General features: G+C 33.5%; 4 protein-coding genes, 1 long non-coding RNA gene and 1 pseudogene across 6 annotated transcripts; 2 read left to right on the forward strand and 4 right to left on the reverse strand.

The window, feature by feature from the left end:
- Window positions 1-4,863: 4,863 nt before the first annotated feature.
- On the forward strand, window positions 4,864-5,856 carry LOC140828133 (uncharacterized). The gene is made up of 2 exons (XM_073191118.1): window positions 4,864-5,114; window positions 5,428-5,856. The coding sequence occupies exons 1-2, from the start codon at window positions 4,864-4,866 to the stop codon at window positions 5,816-5,818; spliced, it is 642 nt and encodes a 213-aa protein (XP_073047219.1). The 3' UTR covers window positions 5,819-5,856.
- Window positions 5,857-6,046: 190 nt separating this feature from the next.
- On the forward strand, window positions 6,047-8,038 carry LOC140828696 (replication protein A 70 kDa DNA-binding subunit A-like; annotated as a pseudogene).
- A 143-nt stretch (window positions 8,039-8,181) lies between these two features.
- Window positions 8,182-8,771, reverse strand: LOC140825848 (uncharacterized). Its single transcript, XM_073187848.1, has one exon. The coding sequence runs from the start codon at window positions 8,671-8,673 to the stop codon at window positions 8,320-8,322; it is 354 nt and encodes a 117-aa protein (XP_073043949.1). The 5' UTR covers window positions 8,674-8,771; the 3' UTR covers window positions 8,182-8,319.
- A 1,787-nt stretch (window positions 8,772-10,558) lies between these two features.
- Window positions 10,559-13,436, reverse strand: LOC140825849 (vacuolar protein sorting-associated protein 2 homolog 1). Its single transcript, XM_073187849.1, has 5 exons — window positions 13,276-13,436; window positions 12,470-12,600; window positions 11,938-12,042; window positions 10,911-11,171; window positions 10,559-10,813 (listed from the first exon to the last, which is right to left on the reverse strand). Exons 1-5 carry the CDS (start codon window positions 13,310-13,312, stop codon window positions 10,676-10,678), a joined length of 672 nt encoding a protein of 223 aa, XP_073043950.1. The 5' UTR covers window positions 13,313-13,436; the 3' UTR covers window positions 10,559-10,675.
- A 2,407-nt stretch (window positions 13,437-15,843) lies between these two features.
- On the reverse strand, window positions 15,844-17,293 carry LOC140828134 (protein BIG GRAIN 1-like A). The gene has a single exon (XM_073191119.1). It carries the CDS (start codon window positions 17,013-17,015, stop codon window positions 15,999-16,001), a length of 1,017 nt encoding a protein of 338 aa, XP_073047220.1. The 5' UTR covers window positions 17,016-17,293; the 3' UTR covers window positions 15,844-15,998.
- Window positions 17,294-18,320: 1,027 nt separating this feature from the next.
- Window positions 18,321-20,500, reverse strand: LOC140828136 (uncharacterized). 2 transcript variants are annotated; one of them, XR_012117129.1, is made up of 4 exons: window positions 19,855-20,500; window positions 19,237-19,317; window positions 18,997-19,079; window positions 18,321-18,493 (listed from the first exon to the last, which is right to left on the reverse strand). It is a non-coding gene; the product is annotated as an uncharacterized lncRNA (long non-coding RNA). The 2 variants fall into 2 exon arrangements; XR_012117128.1 differs by having other exon boundaries at window positions 19,237-20,487.
- Between the last annotated feature and the right edge of the window lie 2,658 nt (window positions 20,501-23,158).

Below are 23,158 nucleotides of genomic sequence, written 5' to 3' on the forward strand. Positions count from 1 at the left end.
TGCCCACCAGCTTCCGCTTGGTTCGTCCCCGAACCACACCGTACTAAGAGAGGTCGGCTCTGATACCACTTGTAACGCCCCAGATTCGACGACTGTCCTCACTGTATCAAGACGAGTCTTTCCAGCGTGCTTATGTCCTCACTCACACGCACCCTAGGAAACTTCCCAGGAGGTCACCCATCCCAAAATTGCCCCAAGTCAAGCACGCTTAACTGTGGAGTTCTTATATGATGAGCTACCGAAAAGAAGATGCACCTTCGTGATATGAGTAGTACTAATTAAATCTTTTAAGCCCTCTTCAACTGTTCAGTCCATTACATTGCCCAGTCTCGGAATCCCTCTCATTCCCGTGTGGGTCGGTTCATTCATGTTCCCTTCACCTAGAAGCCTGCCAGGAGCCGCTCATTGTCCGTGCAACTGATGGCACCGGCGATCACCCCCTGCCCTCTTCGGCCCCGGGCCTCACAGAAGGGGTGTGAATTTTTTCCCCTCAAATAGAGAGGTCGGATGGCTTGGCAGTTGTTTCCATGTCCCTGAGTCATATGATAATCAGCTTTGATTACTCAGTCATGAAGATTGTATGTGTTCCAAATCTCGCCATTTTTCTTGAAAATAGTACACAACTGATCAGTTATGGCGCCTAATCTACGTAAATATATGGTACCAAATCTTATATTCAGATCCATTTTAAAATCTTAAAATAGTAGTGTTGGAGAAATTGATTACTTCTGAAAATGAAGCACATTGTCTCTTCGGCTCTTCCTGGAGTTGGTTATTTCGGAGACGCTATCTCGAGGTGGAAACGGAAACTTGTAAAGTAGTAAAGGCCAAATATGCATCTGTTTTTTTTTTTTGTCTCTCCTTTTTTTTGGTAAAAATTAATGCGATTATGAACATTAGCGCTAACAACAACGCATTCGTCTTGGGCTCTGTCTAATATGTCATGGATTCAATTTTAATCATCTTAAAATATCAATGATGCGATCTAGTTTGAGTTTCTGATTGGTGTAATTTTTCAAGTTGCAAATGCCTTGGATCATATGTTAAGCCTCATATATCGAATTTTATGTTGCATACTCCGCCCGCTTATTTGTCAAATTATGGTTTTTTTGTTCGGTTTGTTATAAAGTGTAGTCTTTGTTTCTTCTAAATGCTACTTGTATTTCTTGTTGAGAATTAAATTTTGGACAGCACAGAAAAGAGTGTCTGCAAATTGGCTTTACCAGAAATTCAGTACAAAGGACATGTGAAAGATTTTACTAAAGATGGCTGCATGATTTCTTCCAGAGCAGCGGATTAAAGAGTTCATTGATTTTGCTGTTAGGCTTGTTTCTCACACAGGCTTGTCTAGAGTGACCTAAATACCACTCCAACATCGTCGAATACCATATTTAATTTTTTTGAAAGAGCCATCATCGCGCATTTATCTTCGTTTTATGCATTTAGTTCAGGGGGTAGTCCTGGGATCCCAAACGAAAACAAGGGCCGACGACTCCTACACTGGATCTTGTCACAATCCATCCTCCTAATGAAGAAGAATTTGCAAGGCTGAGCGAGCCATCCAAGCAACTGAAGTTCAGTTTTTTTCCTGCTTGTTTTGAGAGCATCAACAATCTTTGCCTCGTGTGCATAGAGTTTTTAGACTAATTTGCATCAACGTCAACTTTTGTTTGGTACTTATATCCATGTGTAAATTTTAACGATTTTTCTAGTTTGGTTCACTTTCATATGTTTTTCGAAGGGGAAATTGCATGCAACCACTAGTTGACTGACATGGTGTGCATATTTTGGATTAAGATCCTCTACTGTGGGCTCTCCCACAGTAGAGGTATTGGTGCTATGGATTTTATTTCATACTATTATTAAAAAAAGTATTTTTTAAAAAAAATTGCTATTTTTATATTTTAATTATTTCAAAATCAAAATTATATTTTTATATTAAAATATGATATTAATAATCCAATTTTAAGTTATAATTTTATTTTTAAGTTATAATATATATTTTTAATTTTATCTTCATTATCTGACAATGAAGATGAACTAGATTAGTTTGCATCAAATAGAGAATATGAGTTCATTTTTACTTTAGATTGAAGGTAAAATCTGTATGAAAGTATGAAACTATAGTTATATTATATAGATGTTTTGTAGATGCATTGTAGATTGGTAGATGAGTCTGGACCTGTAGCTGAGTTTGGACCGGTAGCTGAGTTTTGATTGGTAGATATGTTTTGACTGGTAGATGGGTTTGGATTGGTAGCTGAGTTTGGACCGATGGCTGAGTTTTGATTGATAGATATGTTTTGACTGGTAGATGAGTTTTGACTGGTAGATGAATTTTGACTGTTAGATGAATTTTGACTGGTAGATAAGTTTTGACTGGTAGATATGTTTTGACTGGTAGATGGGTTTGGACTGATAGCTGAGTTTGGACCGGTAGCTGAGTTTTGATTGGTAGATACGTTTTTGACTAGTAGATGAGTTTTGACTGGTAGATGAATTTGGACTGGTAGATGAATTTGGACTGGTACATATGTTTTGACTGGTAGATGGGTTTGGACTGGTAGCTGAGTTTGGACCGGTAGATATGTTTTGACTGTTAGATGGGTTTGGACTGATAGCTGAGTTTGGACCGGTAGCTGAGTTTTGATTACATTTTTGACTGGTAGATGGGTTTGGACTGGTAGATGAGTTCTGACTGGTAGATACGATTTAACTGGTAGATGGGTTTTGACTGGTAGATGAATTTGGAATGGTAGATAAATTTGGACTGGTAGATGGGTTTGGACTGGTAGATGAGTTTGGACTGATAGATGTGTTTGGACTGGTAGATGCGTTTTTGACTGGTAGGTCACATTCCCCCTATAAATAAACTTCTTGTTGGTTTATTAAATCATAATCATTACAATCTACAACAAAGATCTCATTGCTCAAAGAATTTCAATGGACTCCATTTTTCTAACAACTAATTACGCTATCGAAGAAGATAAACTCTTGTGTCATGTTTATCTTGACGTTTCGCAAAATCCTATCATCGGTGTAAACCAATCCAAAAAACGATTTTGGAGTCGGATTGAAGAAGCTTTCAATGCCGGCAAATCGAATGACATGCAAGTACGCAATATTAGATTATTGCAATGTCGCATGCAAGTTATCATCCGTGCTGTTAGAAAGTTATGTGGATGTGTTAGTATAATTGAAAAGCTGAAGCCGAGTGGCACATCTGAAGAAGATATTGTAAGTATTTATTATTATATTTACATGAATACTCTAAGTCTATTTTTCATACGAGTAACATATTTCTGTGCAGTTGAACATGGCAAATGATTTAATGATGCAAGATAAAAATTTTACTAAAAGATTCAAGTTTGATCGTTTGGCCTATAATGAAAGATATGGAGAAATTTTCGGCCAACGACAGTGCAGCGATACCAGTATCCAAACAACATGTCACAAATTTGGATTCATCACAATCGGATACTCAAGAACCAGAATCTCCAATATCAAGTTCCCCTGTAGTAAATTCATTTTCAATTAATTTAAGCAGTGATAAAAATGCAGATGGAACTCCATCTCAACGACCTCTTGGAGTGAAAAAATCCAAATTAAAGAATAAAAGAGAAGAAAATATTTTGGAATTAATTTCTACGATGAAGGAAGGACATCACGAGCTTATCAATGTATTGCAAAAGAGATCTACCGATATGCAACAAAATTATGATATTAAGCTGTTAACATTGCAAAATGAGCAAAAAAAACTAGAAATTTGACAACAACAAATAGAATTGGCTAAAATTCAGGAGGAGAATAAAGTTTTGTAAATGGATCTAAGCACAATTGGCGATCCAGAAATGCGTCAAATTATTCAAAATGAACGAGCAAGAATTATACAAAAGAGAGATGCAGAACGTCATCAACATGAGGGCAGCGCATTTGGAAAATGTTTTGGTGATTTTAGAGGATCTGGATCCGGATCCGAGTTTCCAAATTATTGATGCTTTAGTTTGTTTATCTTTTATTATATTTGCATTTAAATTGTCTGAATTCTAATTCGTATTTTATTTTAAATGTATACTTGAATGTTTAAATATTATTCAAAATAAATTTGTGTATTAGATGTTTAATTATAAAATTATTGCAATTTATATAATTAAATATTTTAATTTTTATGATTTTATATTTAATTATTAAAATTACATAATAAATATTATCTAATTATTAAAATAATATAATCAATATTATACTACTATTTAAATATATCTAATTATTAAATTAATATAATAATATCATATTATTATATAAATAATATCTATAAGTCTCAATATAAATATTTATAATTAAACAAAACAAACAAATAAATTTTAAAAAAAAGTTAAATGCTCTGCGCCAATTTGGCGCAGAGCTTTCCTCAGCCAAATGTGGCGCAGAGGAAAATGGAGCTGCGCTATTTTTTCATCGGAGAAGTCCAAGCAACAAAATAAAACGTTATTTTGCTGCTTGGGTTGGAGATGCCTTTATATTGCCTGCAATTAAAAATACGTTTAAATATTTAAGTATCATACCGTCTAAAATTTTATAAAAATCAACCAATTAAGAAGGTAAAAAGAATTAATTATTCTACATATAACAGCAAATCGAACATTTATTGTGATGCCAATAAAGAATAACATGTACACGAAACCTTGTAAACACTGAATACACACACCTTTAACATCAACCCCTTCAATTCACCCATTTTTGGATTTAGAGAATTTAATTACACTGATTTTCGCCCTTTTAAATACCATTCATCAACAAGATGCAGGTCGCGAGAGATCACAAAATGGGGCAATCATAATCCCGAATTCGTTCATTTTTCTCACCATGACGTTCTCCAGAATGGTTCATTTTCGCCTCCTATTTTTGTTTATAGGCTCTTGCATGTTTGTGTCGCAATGTAATGGGCAGGACAAAGGAGCAACAACCTGCGGAAAATTAGAATGTCCTGAATATAAAGTGATTCACAATGAAAAGAATGGTTTTGAGATTAGGAGTTACAAGGATGCTGTTTGGATTACGACTCCCAATATTACTTCCTACACCTTTGAATATGCTGCTCAAAAGGGTTTCGCAACGTAAGTTACAACTTACAAGTATTTTCTTTTCTATGTCCTTTTCTTGTTGAATGAATATCGCTGTATAATATTACTACAAAAAATAATTTGACTTTTGAGGTTCCGAGATTACTATAAGAATGTTTTTGGATCGAGCCAATTTGGAATGATGTATTTCAAATTCATTTGATTTGTTTGGATGAGTCCGATGACAGACGTGATTTGAATTCTCTGTGTTAAAAGAGATATCAGATGGTAACGAAAGATATGAAAATTGAGTTTTATTTGCGTACAGTTTACTTCCTGATGAACCTCTTCTGTGTATCCCCTACAGTGCGTACACTTACTTCCTAGGAAACAACAGCCAAGGAGCCAAACTCAACATGACAGCTCCAGTTCTCGTTGATATCCAAAACGATCATTACTATACAGTACATCTATACCTACCCCGACAGTATCAGAGCAACCCGCCCTCGACGATCTCTAATGAATTTCATCCGTCCAAATTGCCGCCGCGCAAATTCGCCGTTGTCCGGAGATTCGGCGGCGTGATGAACAATCCCGCCATTGCGACGCAGCTTGAGGCCTTGAAGAAGAGCCTCGCCGGAACCCCTTATGAGCCCGTGGCGGCAGCCTCCGCTGACCGGTTCACCGTCGCCGTCTACTACTCACCCTTGGACGAACCGGAGAAACCTCTGAATGAAATTATGTTGTGGTTTGACTGAGTGTTTTTATTTGGTTTCGAATAATAATAAATACTAGTAATAGATGCACATTCATTACATGTGCTATTATTATTTTTAATTTGATCAAATAATATTAAATAATTAACACGAAATTATTTTCGATTTAGAAAAGTGTTCGATTTAAAAGGGAATTTTTATTTTGATTTTTTTTCTATTTAAAATATGGAGTGACTTGAAAAGATTTTTAATATGGTAAGAAGGGTAATAATGGAATTAAATATTTTGGTGTCCTCAAAGGTAGTTATTCTAAGGCCTTCATACTTAATATAGATAGTATAGATTAGTCATCGAGCACACTCGTTGTGTGTTCATGAATATATGAGATTAATATATTAAATATTTATAATATTACAACATCGTATTCTTGAATCATGAAAACAACAAATGAAAGGAGATGATTAATATTAATCATAAATAAAATAATAGATGGGAAAGAAAGTTGATGTATTCATCAAAATAGTTTTTATCAGTCTCTCAACTATTATAAAATAATATAGATTATCGTTTGGAATTCAATGCAGCTATTATTCATATTTATATTTGATCAAAATTGAGCATATTAATCAAAATAAAGATTTGAAATTGAATATGTCATTTTTAGTGTAGTAATTATTTATTTGTCTCAAATTGTATAATATTATTAAAAATTTTAAAAAAATATCCGTGATAAAAAAATTTGAATAGAAAGATAAGAAAATAATAGAAAAACGAAGCTTATAAATAACTGATGAAAAATCTAAAAATATAAAAAAATGTGCTCCCCATAAAATAATATAGCTACTTCAAAGCAACAACAATAAAAATTTTATGGACGTGAATGTTAACATTGTTATATGATTAATATAGTATCTATTTGAGTTATCTATACAAAAAAAACATGTTATTTTTTATTATAAATATAAATATTCTCATTTGATATAACATCTACTTCAAGGTGTTCTCATTTGATCTTCTTGATTCTGATGGAGGAGAAATTCGGGTGACATGCTTCAATGCTGTAGTTGATCGTTTCTATCACGCCATTGAAGTTGGAAAAGTATATGTGATATCAAAAGGTAGCTTGAAACCTGCCCAGAAGAACTTCAACCATCTGAAGAATGAGTGGGAGATATTCTTGGAAGCGACATGTATCTTCAGTGGATCTTTGTACAGATGAAGATGCTTCCATAGCAAAGCAACAGTTCTCTTTTACGCCAATTTGTGAAATTGAAAATGCAGAAAATAACTTGATATTAGATGTCATTGGTGGTGTTGTAACTTGTAACTGTCAACCCGTCTGTACCTATCTTGAGAAATAATGGAATGGAAACTCAAAGAAGAATTCTGAACTTGAAGGACCAATCTGAGGGAAGTGTTGAGTTGACATTATGGGGAGATTTCTGCAACAGGGAAGGACAACAATTGCAAGAAATGGTTGAAACTGGATTGTCCCCCATTTTGGCTGTCAAAGCTGGAAAAGTTAATGACTTTAGTGGGAAGTCCATTGGCACCATATCTGCTACACAGCTATTCGTAAATCCTGATTTACGGGAGGCTCGTTGCTTAAGAGATTGGTTTGATCATGGAGGTAAAGATGCAGCTTTTCATTCTATATCTAGGGAAATAGTACCTGGAGGATCAAAATATGAGATACGCGAGACCATTACACAGATAAAAGAGGAAGGGCTCGGAAGGTCAGACAAGCCTGACTGGATCACTGTTAAGGCAACCATATCTTTCATCAAAACTGATACTTTCTGTTATTCGGCCTGCCCATTAATGATTGGGGATAGACAGTGTAACAAGAAAGTGACAAAATTGGGGAATTCACTGTGGCTATGTGATAGGTGTAACAAAAAATTTGAAGAGTGCGATTATAGATACCTTCTTCAAGTTCAAGTTCAGTTCAGGATCATACCGGCCTGACATGGGTGACGGCTTTTCAAGATGCTGGTGAAGAGATTTTAGGTTGCTCCGCGAAGGAGTTGTACATGGTGAAATATGAAACCGAAGAGGAACCGAAATTACTTGAAATTATTCGAAACTGCCTGTTTACAGAGTTTCTTCTTAAGCTAAAGATTAAAGGGGAGATTTATGGTGATGAACAGTAGGTGAAGATCACACTTGTCAAGGCAGATAAGGTGAACTATTTAGAAGATAGTAGATTCTTGTTCGACATGATTTCAAAATTTCATCGTACCGAAAGATAATAAGTGGTCGGAGATATTAGACACATTTTTTATATTTGTTCATAGAAAGTTTCCCGATTCAGTCAGCTTCTTGACCCGTTTTACTTCATTTGCTGGTCATCTGCATGGCAAAGTTGTATTATGGATCTATGCCACGGATTGTTTTCGGAAAAGTTGTAGCAAACAGAATCCAATAAATGATCTCTTCAGCAACAGTAATACGTGAATACATTTTGATTGATACACTCATACACAGATGTGAACACATGAAAACGTATAATATCATATAGTATCAGACTATCAGTGTGCTTCTCAGCTTCTCTTGACAGGATCAAAGTTGGAAACACCGACCACTGCACCAACTATGGCGAAGAGCACAACACCACCAGCCACAATGCTGAGCAAGAAGTTCTTAAGAGACGGGGAAACCGCTGCCTCAGCCACATCTGGAACAATCATGGAAGCGGTCAATGCAGCGGCTGTTAATCCGGTAACCGCCTTCTCCTTCAATGAAGCATTGACTTCGAACTTTCCTGCTTGCTTCGACATCTTAACTGCCTTTGATGTCCTCAAAGGCAATGGCTTGAGGAAGGCATCGGCACTGGCCGGCTGCCTCTTCTGGCTGGCACGAGTAAGCGGCATCGAAACAGCAGAAGAGGATGCCATTTTTCTTACTCAGGCAAGTTTCTTCCTCTTGTGCTAAATGTTTTTGGTTTTGATATGCATGTTTCTTGGGCAGGAGGTTATAGTGGGGGATGTGGAGAGTGGAGAAGGCAGCAGAATGAGAGGCGGAAAATTGAGGGTATCCCACAAATTGTCCTACGTGGCAGCTTCTCCACTTGTTTTGGTGGATAAGCTTATCTTTTCCATTGCCACCTGTTTCATATAAAATGGTCAAAAAAAAATCTCATTTTCGTTTTGAAATAGAACTGGCCAGGGTCAGCTTGAGAATTAAGATTAAATAGAAACCAATTAATTTTACCCACGTTTATTTCCATAGTCTTGTTCATGAGTAGGTCTCATGTGACCGTGTCACGGAACACAATCTGTGAGACGGGTCAATCCTACCCATATTCACAATAAAAAGTAATAGTCTTAGCATAAAAAATAATACTTTTTCATGGATTATCCAAATAAAGATCTGTCTCACAAAATACGACCCGTGAGATCGTCTTACACAAGTTTTTGCCCTTGTTCATTATATCTTTACCCCATCTATACCAATTTCGAAAGCTCTATTTGCTTATCGAATATATTTTCAAATGTGCTATATTTTTAGATAATATTCTCGTTATAAATCTTAACCAATTTGAGATGAATAATCGAAATTTGAAGGACTCAATACTGATTTGCCCTTTTACATGATGTCTTCTGAGATCTCAGATCTCATATGAAAATGTTGAAATTTCAAGTTAATTCGACATTTTTCTCTGAACACGTGGTCTCTGTTGGGCATGTTACGACTTTGTTGTGTTAAACATTGAACAGAATTATGATCAGTGATTTCCCGATATAGCACAATATTTTCCATAAGATCCTCATCTTAGTATTGAACTTCCCTCAAGTATCTACTATCGGATATGCTCAATGAATTTAAGGAACCAAAATTACCCATGGAATAAATAGAAACTTTGATCCAAACATATATCCAAAATATTGAAATACCCAACAAATGCCAAGCCCTGATACCAAAGTAGGTTCAATTCATCCTTAGGATTTCGATTCGACAGAGTAGATGAACGTTTGACCAATAGTCAGAAATTCGATTTTTCTCATAAACATTTTCTCGAGTAAGTCTATCACACAAAGAATGTACAATACAGTTTCTCTAGTTGACTTGATTTGCAAGCTGCTGCTATAATCCGAAGTCTAATCAATGTATAAAAAGATAATGGTTGTAAATTTCGTCGTCATAAAAGAAATAGATTTAATTCAAACCCAATATGAATAATCGTCCATTACATAATTCATAAACGTCCATTCAAATTAAGAACATATTTATATAATACTAGTCCGCTTCTCCTTATATAATACTTTACCGAATGTGTCATTGCCAGAAGTTTTATATAAAATCTTTTACTTGTAGAACACAATTAATTTGCGATAGCTGCATCGTAACAAAGCAATCTATTGGCTTATTCTGTATCTTATACGATAAGAATAATAATAAGAGAGGTTCGAAAGGGCTATAAAATTCAATTTAATCAAATAATTTTCCATTTTGTCTTAAATAATTTTGTCTCAATTACATATATTTCAATATTCTATTAAAGCTGATGTAACGCATTTCTCTGTTGGCTGTCATCACATAAAAACCTCAAACTTGAAATCAAACTTCTTCGTATTTTCTCCAAAGAATCCACCACGGAAGACCCTCCAAGCCCTCAGCTAACATCCCCTCCATCTTCCGCACAAAAATCAAATTTTCCTATGTTCTACTATGGCCTCATTGTGGTCGGAACAGTGAATCATTCTTGCACTGTATAAGATTATTGTCGTTCGATGGTGTGCTGATTTTGACGTTCATGGATCAGAAACCACAATGATCATGTAACGCAAGAAACAAATACATTAAACAATTTCAGGCCGTATCTTAAGGATATTCACAAATGTTACAACGCCAAATAATGTGTCCGGTCTCACAAGAAGATTCTAGTTTACAAGTCAATTACATCTTCCTCAAATTGTCCAACCTGGCCTGCAGGTCGCTGTCAATTCCACCATCATCATTTCCTGTTGCCTCAGCTTGTGGAACCTTGTTCTTCGTGTTTTGGGCAGCTACAGCTGAGGAAGGTGCGTTTACGAGCTGTTGCATAAAGAAGAACTCATTAGTCCATCAGCAAGGCAAGAGTTCCCGCACTTAAAAGTTCAAAGAAGGAAATCAAAAGTGTTACAATTTTTACCTCAGAATTAATGTCAATGCCAATCTCATCAAGAACCTGACTCACCAGCTCTTCTGTTTCTTCTTCCTCCTCATCTCCTTCCAATGCATCGTCTATAGCATCGGCCATCACCTCACTAACTAATTCCATTTTTTCATTTTGTCGTTCGAATTCTTGCATTATCTTCTGTAATGATGGCAGATTCATCTGCCTATTCATTTGCCCCATAGCCTTTGTAACGCCTTTCATTGCCTCCCCCATTGCTTGTGTCGACTTAAGCGTCTGAAACAAATTATTAATCAATGATATCAGATAGCATGTCGAGGTAAACTATGCTATGTAAAGCAGTTGCCAGTGAAACTAGACATTGCATACTTGAGTCAAAGGTAAATTCAGGTATTACAATGATGGAAAATTATAAAAACTAAATCATGGACAACAAATCAAATTAACAGAATCCAGCTACTAAAACCAAACCACCGAATCCAATTACTTGGATCAACATATTGCTCAAAACAGATATGCACCAAGTATCTACGTGATAAATTCTAAAAGATACACATCAAATACAACGAGGTCGTTAATTAAAAAGTAAAGGAATCTTTCCAAAACCTGAAAAGTTAAATGGAAAGTTTTCATATATAGATAAAAAGGCCCATTTCATATTTGAGGCAAGCCAATAACCATACCAAGGAAACTCTTTGCTAGCAACTGCAGGAGTTAATGTGGGACCGAAACAGACTCAGTAGTGAAATCATGCAGATTCCTTGTTTTTATCCTCATATCCACACTTTTTACCACTTAACAATGGCCCTGAATTATGGTGGCTATCATACACACAGCAAAATAAACTACCATTTCATATGTTTAAGATCAAGTTCAGGCACAAAATACAAAATATAACGAGGCCGATGGTGAAAAAAGAAGAAAATTAATAAAAACTCACTCATGACAGTGCCTACTTCAACAAAACTAAAACATGCTCAGATAATCATAAATTTGCAAGATATTTCTGGAAATCTCGAAGTAATCATTTCATGGCGAACACCTGAATTCTGAGGGACACCCCTTGAAGTTGAGATTTCAACTTGTAAAACTTTTCAATCTGATGTCGTGTTCTGATAAGATCTTTGGCCATCACCTTAACAGCACCCTGTAAAAAATTGAAATAAATTATGTCCTTGCGCAATTTGTCCCACACAGCCAGTCAGTACCACACCACAAAATGCAAAAGGAGCAATGGCATTGGCTTGTGCTATAAGGAAACAAAAACTCCAGCCACATGCATCCAGGGCAAAGAAGTTCTTTAGCAAGACAATCAGACGACTCTAGCAAGAAGTCAAAATATCTGTGTCCAGATGAATATAAAAGAAATTGAAATGTTTTCACAGTTTCTGGATTCAACCTAGCCACATCTAAACTCTTCTTGTCGCCTGTCAGCAAGAGAGTTTGTTTAACTGAAATACATTGCCAGCCTAAGCACATTATCTTCATGAAATGAAAATTTATTGAAAACAAAATATATATTCTCGAAAATATGCACATAGGAGATGCCTATAAAATGTGCACAAGTGACATACCATCTGCCCCTGCTTCGCGCTCTTCTTTATCTCAGCGATAAGTTTCTTCTCTTGTGTTTGTAACCCCTGCCTCTCCCTCTCAATTTCCCGAATGGATTTATCAAGCATTCTTTTATTTTCCCGCAGAAGCTCTGTAAATACCACAGTGATTTTAGATGAGAAAGCAACTAGGAAACTAAAACAGAGATCACCAAAATCTTTGGATTCCAAGACTAAATCTTCTGGTCCAAAATCAGGTCTAGAATTGTTAAAAGTATACCTCATTCTTACCTTTATAAACTTTAAAGGCAATAAGAATACACATATAAAAGGTTAGATTTTGAAGCATAAAAAATTAAAATGAAACAAATATATCTATGTGTTGACATTTTAGAGGTGGAATACCAAACAAGGGTTTTAGAAGAAGGAATAATTAATATTTATGTGCATATTTTCACCATAACTCTCTATTTCACGCACTCCACCTTAACTAACTAAGCTCGGATCACGCATCCGACCGCTTTAATTATCTTTATATCATTGATTAGAATCTCTTACAAAAAAATTTTTAAAAAAAAAACCATCATATTTCCACAAAATCAGACCTTGAATTCCCGCCAACAGATCATCAAACCGAAAATACTTTGGCCAAAGCCAAATACCTCAGCTGACTCCAAAAGTCCATGTTTATATTTTTTGTCCATTCAGAAAGATCGTCGGAAAGCAACCGATATTCATGCAAACTAAATAAACTCCAATCTCAACAATCCTCACAAAAAGTACAAATTCAACGGAAATCAGAAAGAAAATAACTGCGAAAATTGTACCTGCGGGAGTTTTCCTTTTTCCGAACAGGAAACTCATCGCGATGTATGATCGATTGATCGGTCAACTCAGGAAAAAGAACTCCCGATCACGATTTGAATCACGGAAAGCTTTAAAATGAATAATCGTTCAAAAAATGGGGGGTTATAACCAAATTTTTGCATATATTGATCCACGCGGTACGAGAAGATGTTGCTTAGCTTTGTGCTTTTCTCGATCCAACGGTCATAGATTGACTATTCGCTTTCAAAGACGCGTGGCAATATCTTAGATGATCGGTCCAATTATAGATCCATTTGGGCCCGCAATTTCACAGCTCTTTGGATTTTAAAACATATATTGGGCCTTAATAATCTGGGCTTAACCCATTCAAGACGAATATGGGGACATTTCGCATTTTGACAATAAAATAAATCTGTTAGGAATGTAATTTTTTTAAAAAAAAAAAATTGGCATAGATAGTGGAAGTGGAATTATTGGTCTTTATTTTTGGATAAATCTTTGTCTTTCCCCTGTGTATTTTTTTGACACACGCTTGAAGCTAACTCTAAGTATCATTAGGGTAGTAAAACTTTACTTTTTTATATCGTTCTATCATCTTCATATGGATAATTATTTTTTACTTGAAAGCAAAACACGAAAAGCACTCAAATCATATTCCAAATTTCCAAGAAATTTATGTTACTCACACTTTTCCTAATACGTAAAATTTAAATTATTTTGTTGGCCGTCGATGTACAAATATGATCTCATCAAAAACCGACCCTTTGTTTGCTAGTGCTCCGATCAACCTTTGACAAAGTTTAAATTTGCACAAGTGATCCGATCAACTTTGAATTTGTTCATCATCAAGTTTATATTTATATTTTGGTTTGAGTTTAGTAGGCTTGAAAATGGTGCAAAAGATGGTATCATAATCAACTTTTTAATTTGATAGTGCAAAAGTTGGATTGCATGTGCTCCATGGTATCTTGCATGCCCCATGTTGTTGACTTGTGGTGTTCTCAATGGGCCATATTGCATTGGGCCGACGATGTACGGATATATGAAAAACAATAAATTTTTATTTTTACTTTTTTTTTTTCTAAAAAAAATATAAATATTATTATTTTTTTTCCTAAAAGCCTTACAAACACCTCTTTACATATGGCACATAGTTTCTTCCCACTTTCTAATTATCAAAATTAAATCACCTTTTGTCTCGTGGAATAAGACGATAAGATTCTATAAAACGAAGATAAATAAATTGAATTTAAGAATAACATTATTGTTTTTAACTTCAATTATTATAGAATTCACATATGAATCAATTATACCTGATATATTTATTATATCAATAAAGTAATTAATGAATAAAATTCCTTATGTAAATCGTAATAATCTTATATCAAATTGAATCGACCAAACAAGACTCGAAGCCAATATCTTGTACAACTTAATAAAGTTTTCATCAAGTTGTGTTGGACATTTGACAGACATATAATCCAACTACCAATATATTTGATCATGTCTCCTCGATAATAAACTTACGATGAATTAATTAGCTCTACCCCACATATATATGAAGATTGTGGAGTTTTCTTGGCAATTATTGGGGTTTATTTTCTATAAATTTATGTCAAAAAGATGTGTGAAAAAGGGTTTTAATTTTTTTTCCTTTGATTCTCCTTTGTAGGAAGAATTTCATGAAATAGAATTCTTCAAATTTCAATAGTTGCTTTCGGCGAGTTCCAATTAATTTTCATTCGAGAATAATTTGTTTGGGATTATATATTCAAGTGGATTATTATTGCAAGTAGCTTAATTGGTAGTGGTGCTTTGACAAATTTGCTTGGATGTTTCAATTTTTTTTTAGTAGACAACATCATAGAGTTCTTGCTTTTTGCAAGACTTTTGTTCTCCCCACTGGCTATATGCCACTCGTCTTCGTTGTTCACCAAATATTCAAACCAAAATCATATTTTTTTTCCTTGAATCCAAAGGAACGAGTAATTTTCACCATCGTTTTAACTTTCTTTATTCTATCACGTGTTTCACCTCTCTCCCTTTCTGCTCAACAAATTCGTGACACTAATAAGTGCACTACACTCTACAAAGCAATCACCAAATCTTAGTTAAATTTCGCATATTCAAAACCAATTAATATTCATTGAGTAAAAATACAAATAATTATACTTGCGATATTGGGTTCGAGTATTATTATTTTTTGTGTATCGTGTTACACAATGTGTGTGTGTGTGTATTGTGTTTGAAATTTTTGCCTAAAAATATGTATTATTTTATTAGGATATGATACTCATATATTAATGATTAGATAAGATTTACGGAGATAATTTAAAATTTTAGATAAATTAGAGATAATTTTAAAAAATAAATATTGAAAAAAATAGAAAGATGTATAAAAATTACTAATAAACTCACCACCAAAATTAGCTAACAAGTATTATAAAAGGTAAAACTGTAAAGAAACTTTGGTGTCATTTTGACACATCAAAGTTAATTAGCACGAGATTTTGAAATTTAATAATATAGTATTGATATGAGCATTGAAAATATACAAAATATGTGTGGACGGTGAAGATTTAACAAGACTGTTATTGCACGATGTCATTAATTTTGCGTAGACATTAAAATTAGAACAATTGGAATGCAAATAACTTGTTAAATGATACACACAGAGATAGTCAATGCAAGCTAGACGATTGCTTGAAGCCTAAATCGATGATCACAAATGTGAATTTGCTCTAGCAATCGCCTGGTTCATTTTAATATCAGTAGTTCCATAAACTGGTAATTCTTCTTCATATGCTTCAATCCCAACCCTGCCTATGTTTTCAAGCTCGAAAAGATCGGAACTTGCGCAACTTATATCATCAAAATCACACTGATCGTACTCATGGAACTCTCCAAAGTCTTTCTGTCTAGTATACTTCCCCTCGTAAACTCGAAAACTATCGATATTTTTCTTGATAAACTGGCTACCAACATGACTTGGCACCGAGACACTGAATGAATGTTCGTAACCGCAGACGTTCTTCTGCCCGCAGGGTTGGCAATTTTCATCAAGAATGACACTAACAGGGCAAAATCTAACTGATCTTTGGGATTTATTGCTTTTCGAAGACGGGTTTTTTTTTAAACTTGAGGCCAGTGAGGTGGTTTTTGTGTCCTTCATGGATCTTGACTTCCTCATGGAGCTCCATTCTTCCAGGTCCTGATAATTTTTCTTCGGGTTTCTTGGACTGAAGATGGAATTCAAGAAACTTGTGAGTTTGCCTCCCGGTGAAACAGGCTCTTTCACCTTCTTCAAGTCTCCATATATCTTCATTGCCTTGGATTTTGTCTGTGTGAATCGCCCTTCACGCTTTGGAGTAGCGTCAGGCTTGTCAACGAGTCGAGTTTGAGCTTGTTTCGACTTCTTAACTGGAAAAAGTGATGGTTTAGGGGTGGATCTTGAAGCCGAGGAGTCAGTTTCCGAAGATGAGAAAATGCTTGAATCTGTTGATGAGCCTGAATTTGATGGCAAATGCCTCGTGGAAATGGTGCTGCTTCTATGACTTTGCATCCATTTTTCGATCATGATCGCTCGTCTGAGGCTTTCGATTTCTTCCTCAACTTGTGCAAAGTTGTTTTTCCTGTGAAAAAAGTTTCCCTTTTCTTCTTGTTGCTCGTTGCTATTTCGTCTCGGTTCGTCCATGGAGCGGTACATGGCATCGAGTAGAGACGAAGAAAAGGACTGCATTTTATCTCTAAGACAAACCTCTGTTGCACGAGTGCTGGCTAGGTTCGGGCATTCAGCGAGGTTTTTAACACTTAATGGGGATGGAAAGGAGAATCGAGTGAAAGTAAAGAATTTGAATGCGTGTTTGAGTACACGAAGTGATAGAAAATAAAAAGAACATGGAATGATACGTGATAAGATTCTTGATGTTTACTAGAGAAGAGCAGGGGAAATAGGGCAGTGGGCTTTCATAATTTTTTTTGTAAAAAAGGCAGTGGGGGAAAAGAAGAAAAGCCAAATGCCACGGCTTGGATCTTGGGTTAAAATAATTGGAGAGAGACAAGTACTATGTCATATATAATATGAGCGATGAGTATAAACTAATTTTTCAAAAACATGTCAAATTTTATACAAATTTTTTAAATGAAAAAATAAATTTTATCCTTCAAATTTATTAAAAACCCACGTCTTCTATTCAAATTAGGGTACTTCTCTCCAAAAGAGTAAGATTCATCGATCGAAGAGAGTGAGAGTTGACAATTATCAATATCTAGAATAATGAAATTTAACGTTCTTACATCATCACAATTTTGACTCAAATTTTACAATAATTAGAATTAAAAAATTATCATGCTATTATTATATTTTAATTCTTCATCGTCTCATTCCATGAACCAAGCAATATGAAAGTAGAGAGAATTAAGTTGGATGCAAGGTAAATATCTTGTTATATTTCATGTGTTGGGGGTTGGGGGTACCCAACATTAGTCATTATGGTATCTTTTACTACTTTTCCTCCTAGAAAAACATGATTTTCTTCATTTTTTCATCTCCAATAAAACGATATAAATTCTAAAACATTTTATAATATGATACATCTACTTTATTTTCTCAAAAAATATGTGTGTGAATATGTAGATTCAAACACTCGAAATGTTTGTACTTTGTAGTGAGTGTGAAGTGAAACATTGAATAGTGGCGGTTGCTAAAGCTTCATTACCACGCGTGCGGCTGGCATGAGAACAGACTCAGTCAGAGTGGCCAACAAGCTGCTGTTGTGTTGGCCTTTGGATACCCTTTATTTCGAATCTAAAATGTCCCCAAAAAAAGTGCTTTATGGGAAATGAAACACATTATTCCATTAAATCGCAAAAAAATAGATTTGTGGTTTTATTTAACTATTTAGCTTGCTTAGATTAGATTAGACTGATAAATTACAAATACTTATCTATGTAGTTTTCCTTTTTCCAGTTCTACCTAAGTAACTCATATGTGTTACAGTCAGCAAAGAAAAACACCACAAGAATAACCGAAAACGGGTACCATAAAGGAAATGGTTAAACTTTTCGAATCTGAAGTTTCCAATACCAGTTATCTCGAATCGTTTTGTGTAAAAAAATGGCTGTCATTGTCAAGTGGTTCTTGTGGAGTTGAGCCTCTGAATGTCAACTAGCTGGTAAAGATCCCCTCGGCGTTGCCTCTGAAATGGAAGGTATGTTCTGCGAAAGAAAATCGAAATGGGTATAGAAACAAACTTGTCATCAAGTCGACAATCAGGAGCCGAAATTAATGGATCATTTAAATTCCAACTCTAAACCGGTTGTGTAACTTTTAAAATTTACTGAAACTCATATGCAGCTAGATATGGACTCTTTTAGGCTATTACTGAATTCAAATACGTGTTGCAACAGTAAACACAAATGAATTAAACTTGGACAAGAGATGAACCGATTCGTATTGGAATCCCACTGATTTATAAAAAAACCAAATAAGAAACAAGCAGGAAAAATAGGCAAAATGGATGAATTAACATCATTATGTTCAAATACCATATACTAATATTTAAGGAAGATGTACGGTTGGGATGCATGATGAGTAAGATTATCAAGGTTAAAATGAAGAACTAATATATATACACAAGTACATACATACTCACACATAAACGGAAATTAAGAAATAGCAATTTAAATCTACTGAGGTTTGAGTCCATGAGCATTCTTACCTTCTTTGCTCAATAATTGAGTAATCTATCTCCGATATGACGATTGCCTCGTCATGTTCTGTAGTGGCAAGCACTTCGCCAAACTGTCATATTCAACGCCTTTATTTTAATCGGTGTTCACAGAAATTCCATAAAAGGAAATCATTTTCTTAAGGACTTCGAAGGGAAAATTTAACTGAAGTCCATTTTTCCACATTACATTTACTGAAAGAACTTCGGCCAAATTAAGCGCATACTCACAGGTCCAACGAGAGTAGAATGCCCCCAAGCCACATAATTTGAACCAGTATCTCTAGCAGGTGAACATGTTGCTACATAAAGCTGTCAAACCAACAGCAGCATCGGTAAAGTAGAAGATGCAATAATATACTGCATTTGTGGAAGGTCAATCCCATGATTAAGAAGGAAATGCCATGAAAGTTGTATCAGTAACTTGATGCAGTGAATCATGAATAAGAAGGAAATGCCATGAAAGTTGTATCAGTAACTTGATGCAGCATTCACATAAAAAGTAGTAACTATATTTTTTGGTTATGGTTCAAGTTTAAATGTGGTCATTGATTTGGGACACTTAAGCAAACATATTAAGTGACAATACACAGGCTCCTATCACGGCATAAACAAAATTACTCCAAATCATCTAATGACGTTGTTCTAAGCACAAAAGTTTGTTCTCCAGGATCCTACATCCAAGTACAAGATCTCGAGTATTCAAACAAACTGTTTCGTGCTTTCTTTTAAATTGAAAGGCTATACTACATTATGGAAAATAATGGACAATATTCATGAAGTAGTTAATTCTTCCAATCAGAAACTGATAAGACATTTCCAAAAGTAAAAAAATGGAGGAGAGAGTACCTGACAATCTGCTGCCCTGAAGATCAAAAGGCAAACATGAATGTCTATAGAGTTTAAACCACTATTAATGGTGATATTCTAGTATAAAATGGATAGACAAGAATATCGCATTACAATGTGAACAAAATGTAAATTTAAGGATGAAGAACTGACAAAAACCAGTGATCATGACAAGAATTGTTCAACAAGCAGACATACTCGTACCATCTCAAGCAGCAAGCATTGTTATTAGATCAAATTAATCTTATTTTGTGTGATCAAAAAAATATGCAAGAGATTCAAGTATTTGGATTCATCCAAACGAAACAAAATCACATAAGATAATATGAAACCTTGTCAACACAGGAATCCTTAAATAACATTACCCCAAAAGGTAATAATTCCTGAAAAACTAGTGACAGTGAATCCAACTTTTTAGCGTAGGAATTGCATAATGACTTTTTCAGTTTGGACTATAAAGGAATTCCCACCTTCAACTAGTTGCAATTGCATCCATACAAGATTATGTTTAATCATGCTATAGGCCACAACCGTTATGTAAAAACATTGCAATAAGAAACACAACAAAAACAATACTAATAATTTAAAGCACAACTAGTATCTCACTCGTGAGAGTGAGAGTAAGAAAGTATTAAAATTAGTAAGTATGAGCTTTTAAATAATTACTTGAAATTATTGATATAATGAAAATTGATTTATTTTACTATTGCATTCTATATATTTGATTGAGTGGAACTAATACTAATTAAAAGAATAGAAAATTATATAAAAATCATATATTATATTTCTATCAAAATTTTAAAGAATAAATAAATATTTTAAAAAAATCGCTTATTAGATGAAAGTTTTTATTAAAATTTTTATTATTTTTTGAACATTTAAAAAATATTTATACTAAAGTTCTAATTAAATAATGATAATAATATGGATGTATGGATAATCAATATACCAAAAATTCACGATTACATTCTTCAATAAAAAATTGAAAAGTGTAATATTATATAAAAAAATTATAGTATATTTAATACTTTAGAGATTATGAATAGCTAAATACATAAAAGTAACACAAAATCCAAAACCGTAAACGAAATTAAATAAAATGACACGAACAATGCAAAAATTTAAGGGAGCATTATTCACAATCCACTTTTTTTAAAATACATTTCATATTTTTTTTCTTTACTCTAAAATGCCTAATAAATCCTCAAAAGATTTTAAAAATATTATATAAAAATTCATTGTCTTTTATATAATTTCTTTTATTAAATATAAGAAATTATGAAAATTAATTCACAAAAACTCTTATTAAACCATCTCATTAGTCAATTTGTGATACGAATCTTCTACCCGTAAGGACTAGTGAAAAAATACTATTTTTATATCAAAATTATTATTTTTCACTCAAGATACAGACCGAGTCGACTTGTCCCATGGATATAGATATGTAAAACCGTCTCACAAAAAAATTACTCATACTAATTTAAAATTTATTTTCTACCTTAAGTAATTTTTCGTAAATATGTTGATAAACAATTTAATTAGACTATTAATTTCTAAAATATATTGTAACAAATTTTAAGAGAACTTTTATACTTTTTCAAATATAATTTTTTTTATAATACTTATTTATTTAATTTCATGAATTACAAAAAAAAAATTGTAAATACTTGTATATTCCAAAATTATTATGTGTCTCATTGTAGATTTAAATTTCTCCAATAAATTTGTCTTTAGCGAATAATAAATATTTGCACTCATATCTTTTAATGTTAATTATTACTTTAATTACATATATAAATATATTAATGTATTTTTGTATAATCCTATTTTAAAATCAACACATTTAAATAAATATACGAGAAATAATGAGTAATATTGTTATTTTAAAAAAAAAAATTAATTAATGATATTTGAAATTGGAAAATTATTAAATATAGCATTAATTCACATTTAATTTCTTTTTTAGCATTAAGTTTTGGCAAACACTTATGTGAGACGGTCTCACGGGTATTATTTGTGAGACGGATCTCTTATTTGGGTCACCCATAAAAGAGTATTACTTTTTATGCTAAGAGTACTATTTTTTATTAAAGTAAATGTATCATTTAAATATATTTGATTTTTTTAAATATAATTATGAGAATTCTCGGAGGAGGTGAATATAATCATCTCATGTATATATGTCTTTATTTCGCACATACTCAATTTGTTTCTGTATTTGGGTTTATTTCATCTTACCCATGTGCACATTGCTTCCATGATAGGATGGGTGACCAAAATTTGCCCATGCATATATATGACCCATTTTTTTTTGAAATTGTATGTGTGGCAAGATTTTACCCGTTGAAATGAGGTGCAGGTAGTGTCCACATAGATATGATCTCATCTACCCTGTTTTTGATATTTTCAAATTATGGAGAGCTTAAATTTAAAGTAAGATGTAAGGGTATATCGATAAAATATGTTATGAGATCTAAAATGTTATAAAATATATACTTATAAAGGATTGAAACAAAATAAAAATGATCATATTTTATAAAATCTATAAAATTTAAAAACATGTTTGTAAATGTAAAACTCTAAATATGAGATTTTTTAATTAAATAATAAACCTAGCAATTTATTGGTCATAAAAGACGTCCAGAAATCACATGTTTTTATGGCATATATTCTCAGTTGAAAAAGTCCCATACGCCAACGCATTCAGACAAATTACAAAAACAACCCCACGGAGGAAATGCTGCTCCAATCTATTTTCCCGGCACTCCTCATCACCGTTGGATCACATAAAATCCAACGATCATAACACGCTTATAATTTTTTAAAGCATTCTGTTTAATATTTATTTAACTAGTTTCGAATATCACTAATTTGTAATTTTCTCTCTCTTTCTAAAAGTTTGTGTTTTCCTCCTATTAATGTCATAGTTTATTAAATTCTAAAATTCAATACCTAATACATCTAAAATATGGTATAATATCGACATTATATATCTAACTATGTGTCAGATTATAGTTCAATACTTCAATTTCGTTCTCCTCGTTTAACTCATTTTTCGTGTCATCCAAAACAAATTCATTTTCATTATTGTTACTCGAGACAACCTCAGTTCTAAGATTTATCTGACATGCGTCCAACTTTAACAAATGTGTATTTTAATGTTCTTCTGATATAATAGGAATATAGAATGTGTCTAATCTTTTTATTAATGAAATTTATTAGAAACAAAATATAAAATATAAATAGTATTCACCTTCTTCTTTATAGACAAAAATATTAACTAAATTTTGCATAAAAATGTGAA

The sequence above is a fragment of the Primulina eburnea genome, chromosome 3 (genome assembly GCF_022965805.1).
Source record: "Primulina eburnea isolate SZY01 chromosome 3, ASM2296580v1, whole genome shotgun sequence".
Classification (NCBI taxonomy): Eukaryota; Viridiplantae; Streptophyta; class Magnoliopsida; order Lamiales; family Gesneriaceae; genus Primulina; species Primulina eburnea.

Coding starts and splice junctions, on each gene's coding strand:
- LOC140825848 (XM_073187848.1), bottom strand. CDS start 8,673: ATGGCATCCTCTTCTGCTGTTTCGATGCCGCTTACTCGTGCCAGCCAG.
- LOC140828133 (XM_073191118.1), top strand. CDS start 4,864: ATGACGTTCTCCAGAATGGTTCATTTTCGCCTCCTATTTTTGTTTATA. Junction 5,115..5,427: donor GCTCAAAAGGGTTTCGCAAC/GTAAGTTACAAC, acceptor TATCCCCTACAG/TGCGTACACTTACTTCCTAG.
- LOC140825849 (XM_073187849.1), bottom strand. CDS start 13,312: ATGAGTTTCCTGTTCGGAAAAAGGAAAACTCCCGCAG. Junction 11,172..11,937: donor GGGTGTCCCTCAGAATTCAG/GTGTTCGCCATG, acceptor AATTTGTTTCAG/ACGCTTAAGTCGACACAAGC. Junction 10,814..10,910: donor GCATTGACATTAATTCTGAG/GTAAAAATTGTA, acceptor TTTATGCAACAG/CTCGTAAACGCACCTTCCTC.
- LOC140828134 (XM_073191119.1), bottom strand. CDS start 17,015: ATGCAGTCCTTTTCTTCGTCTCTACTCGATGCCATGTACCGCTCCATG.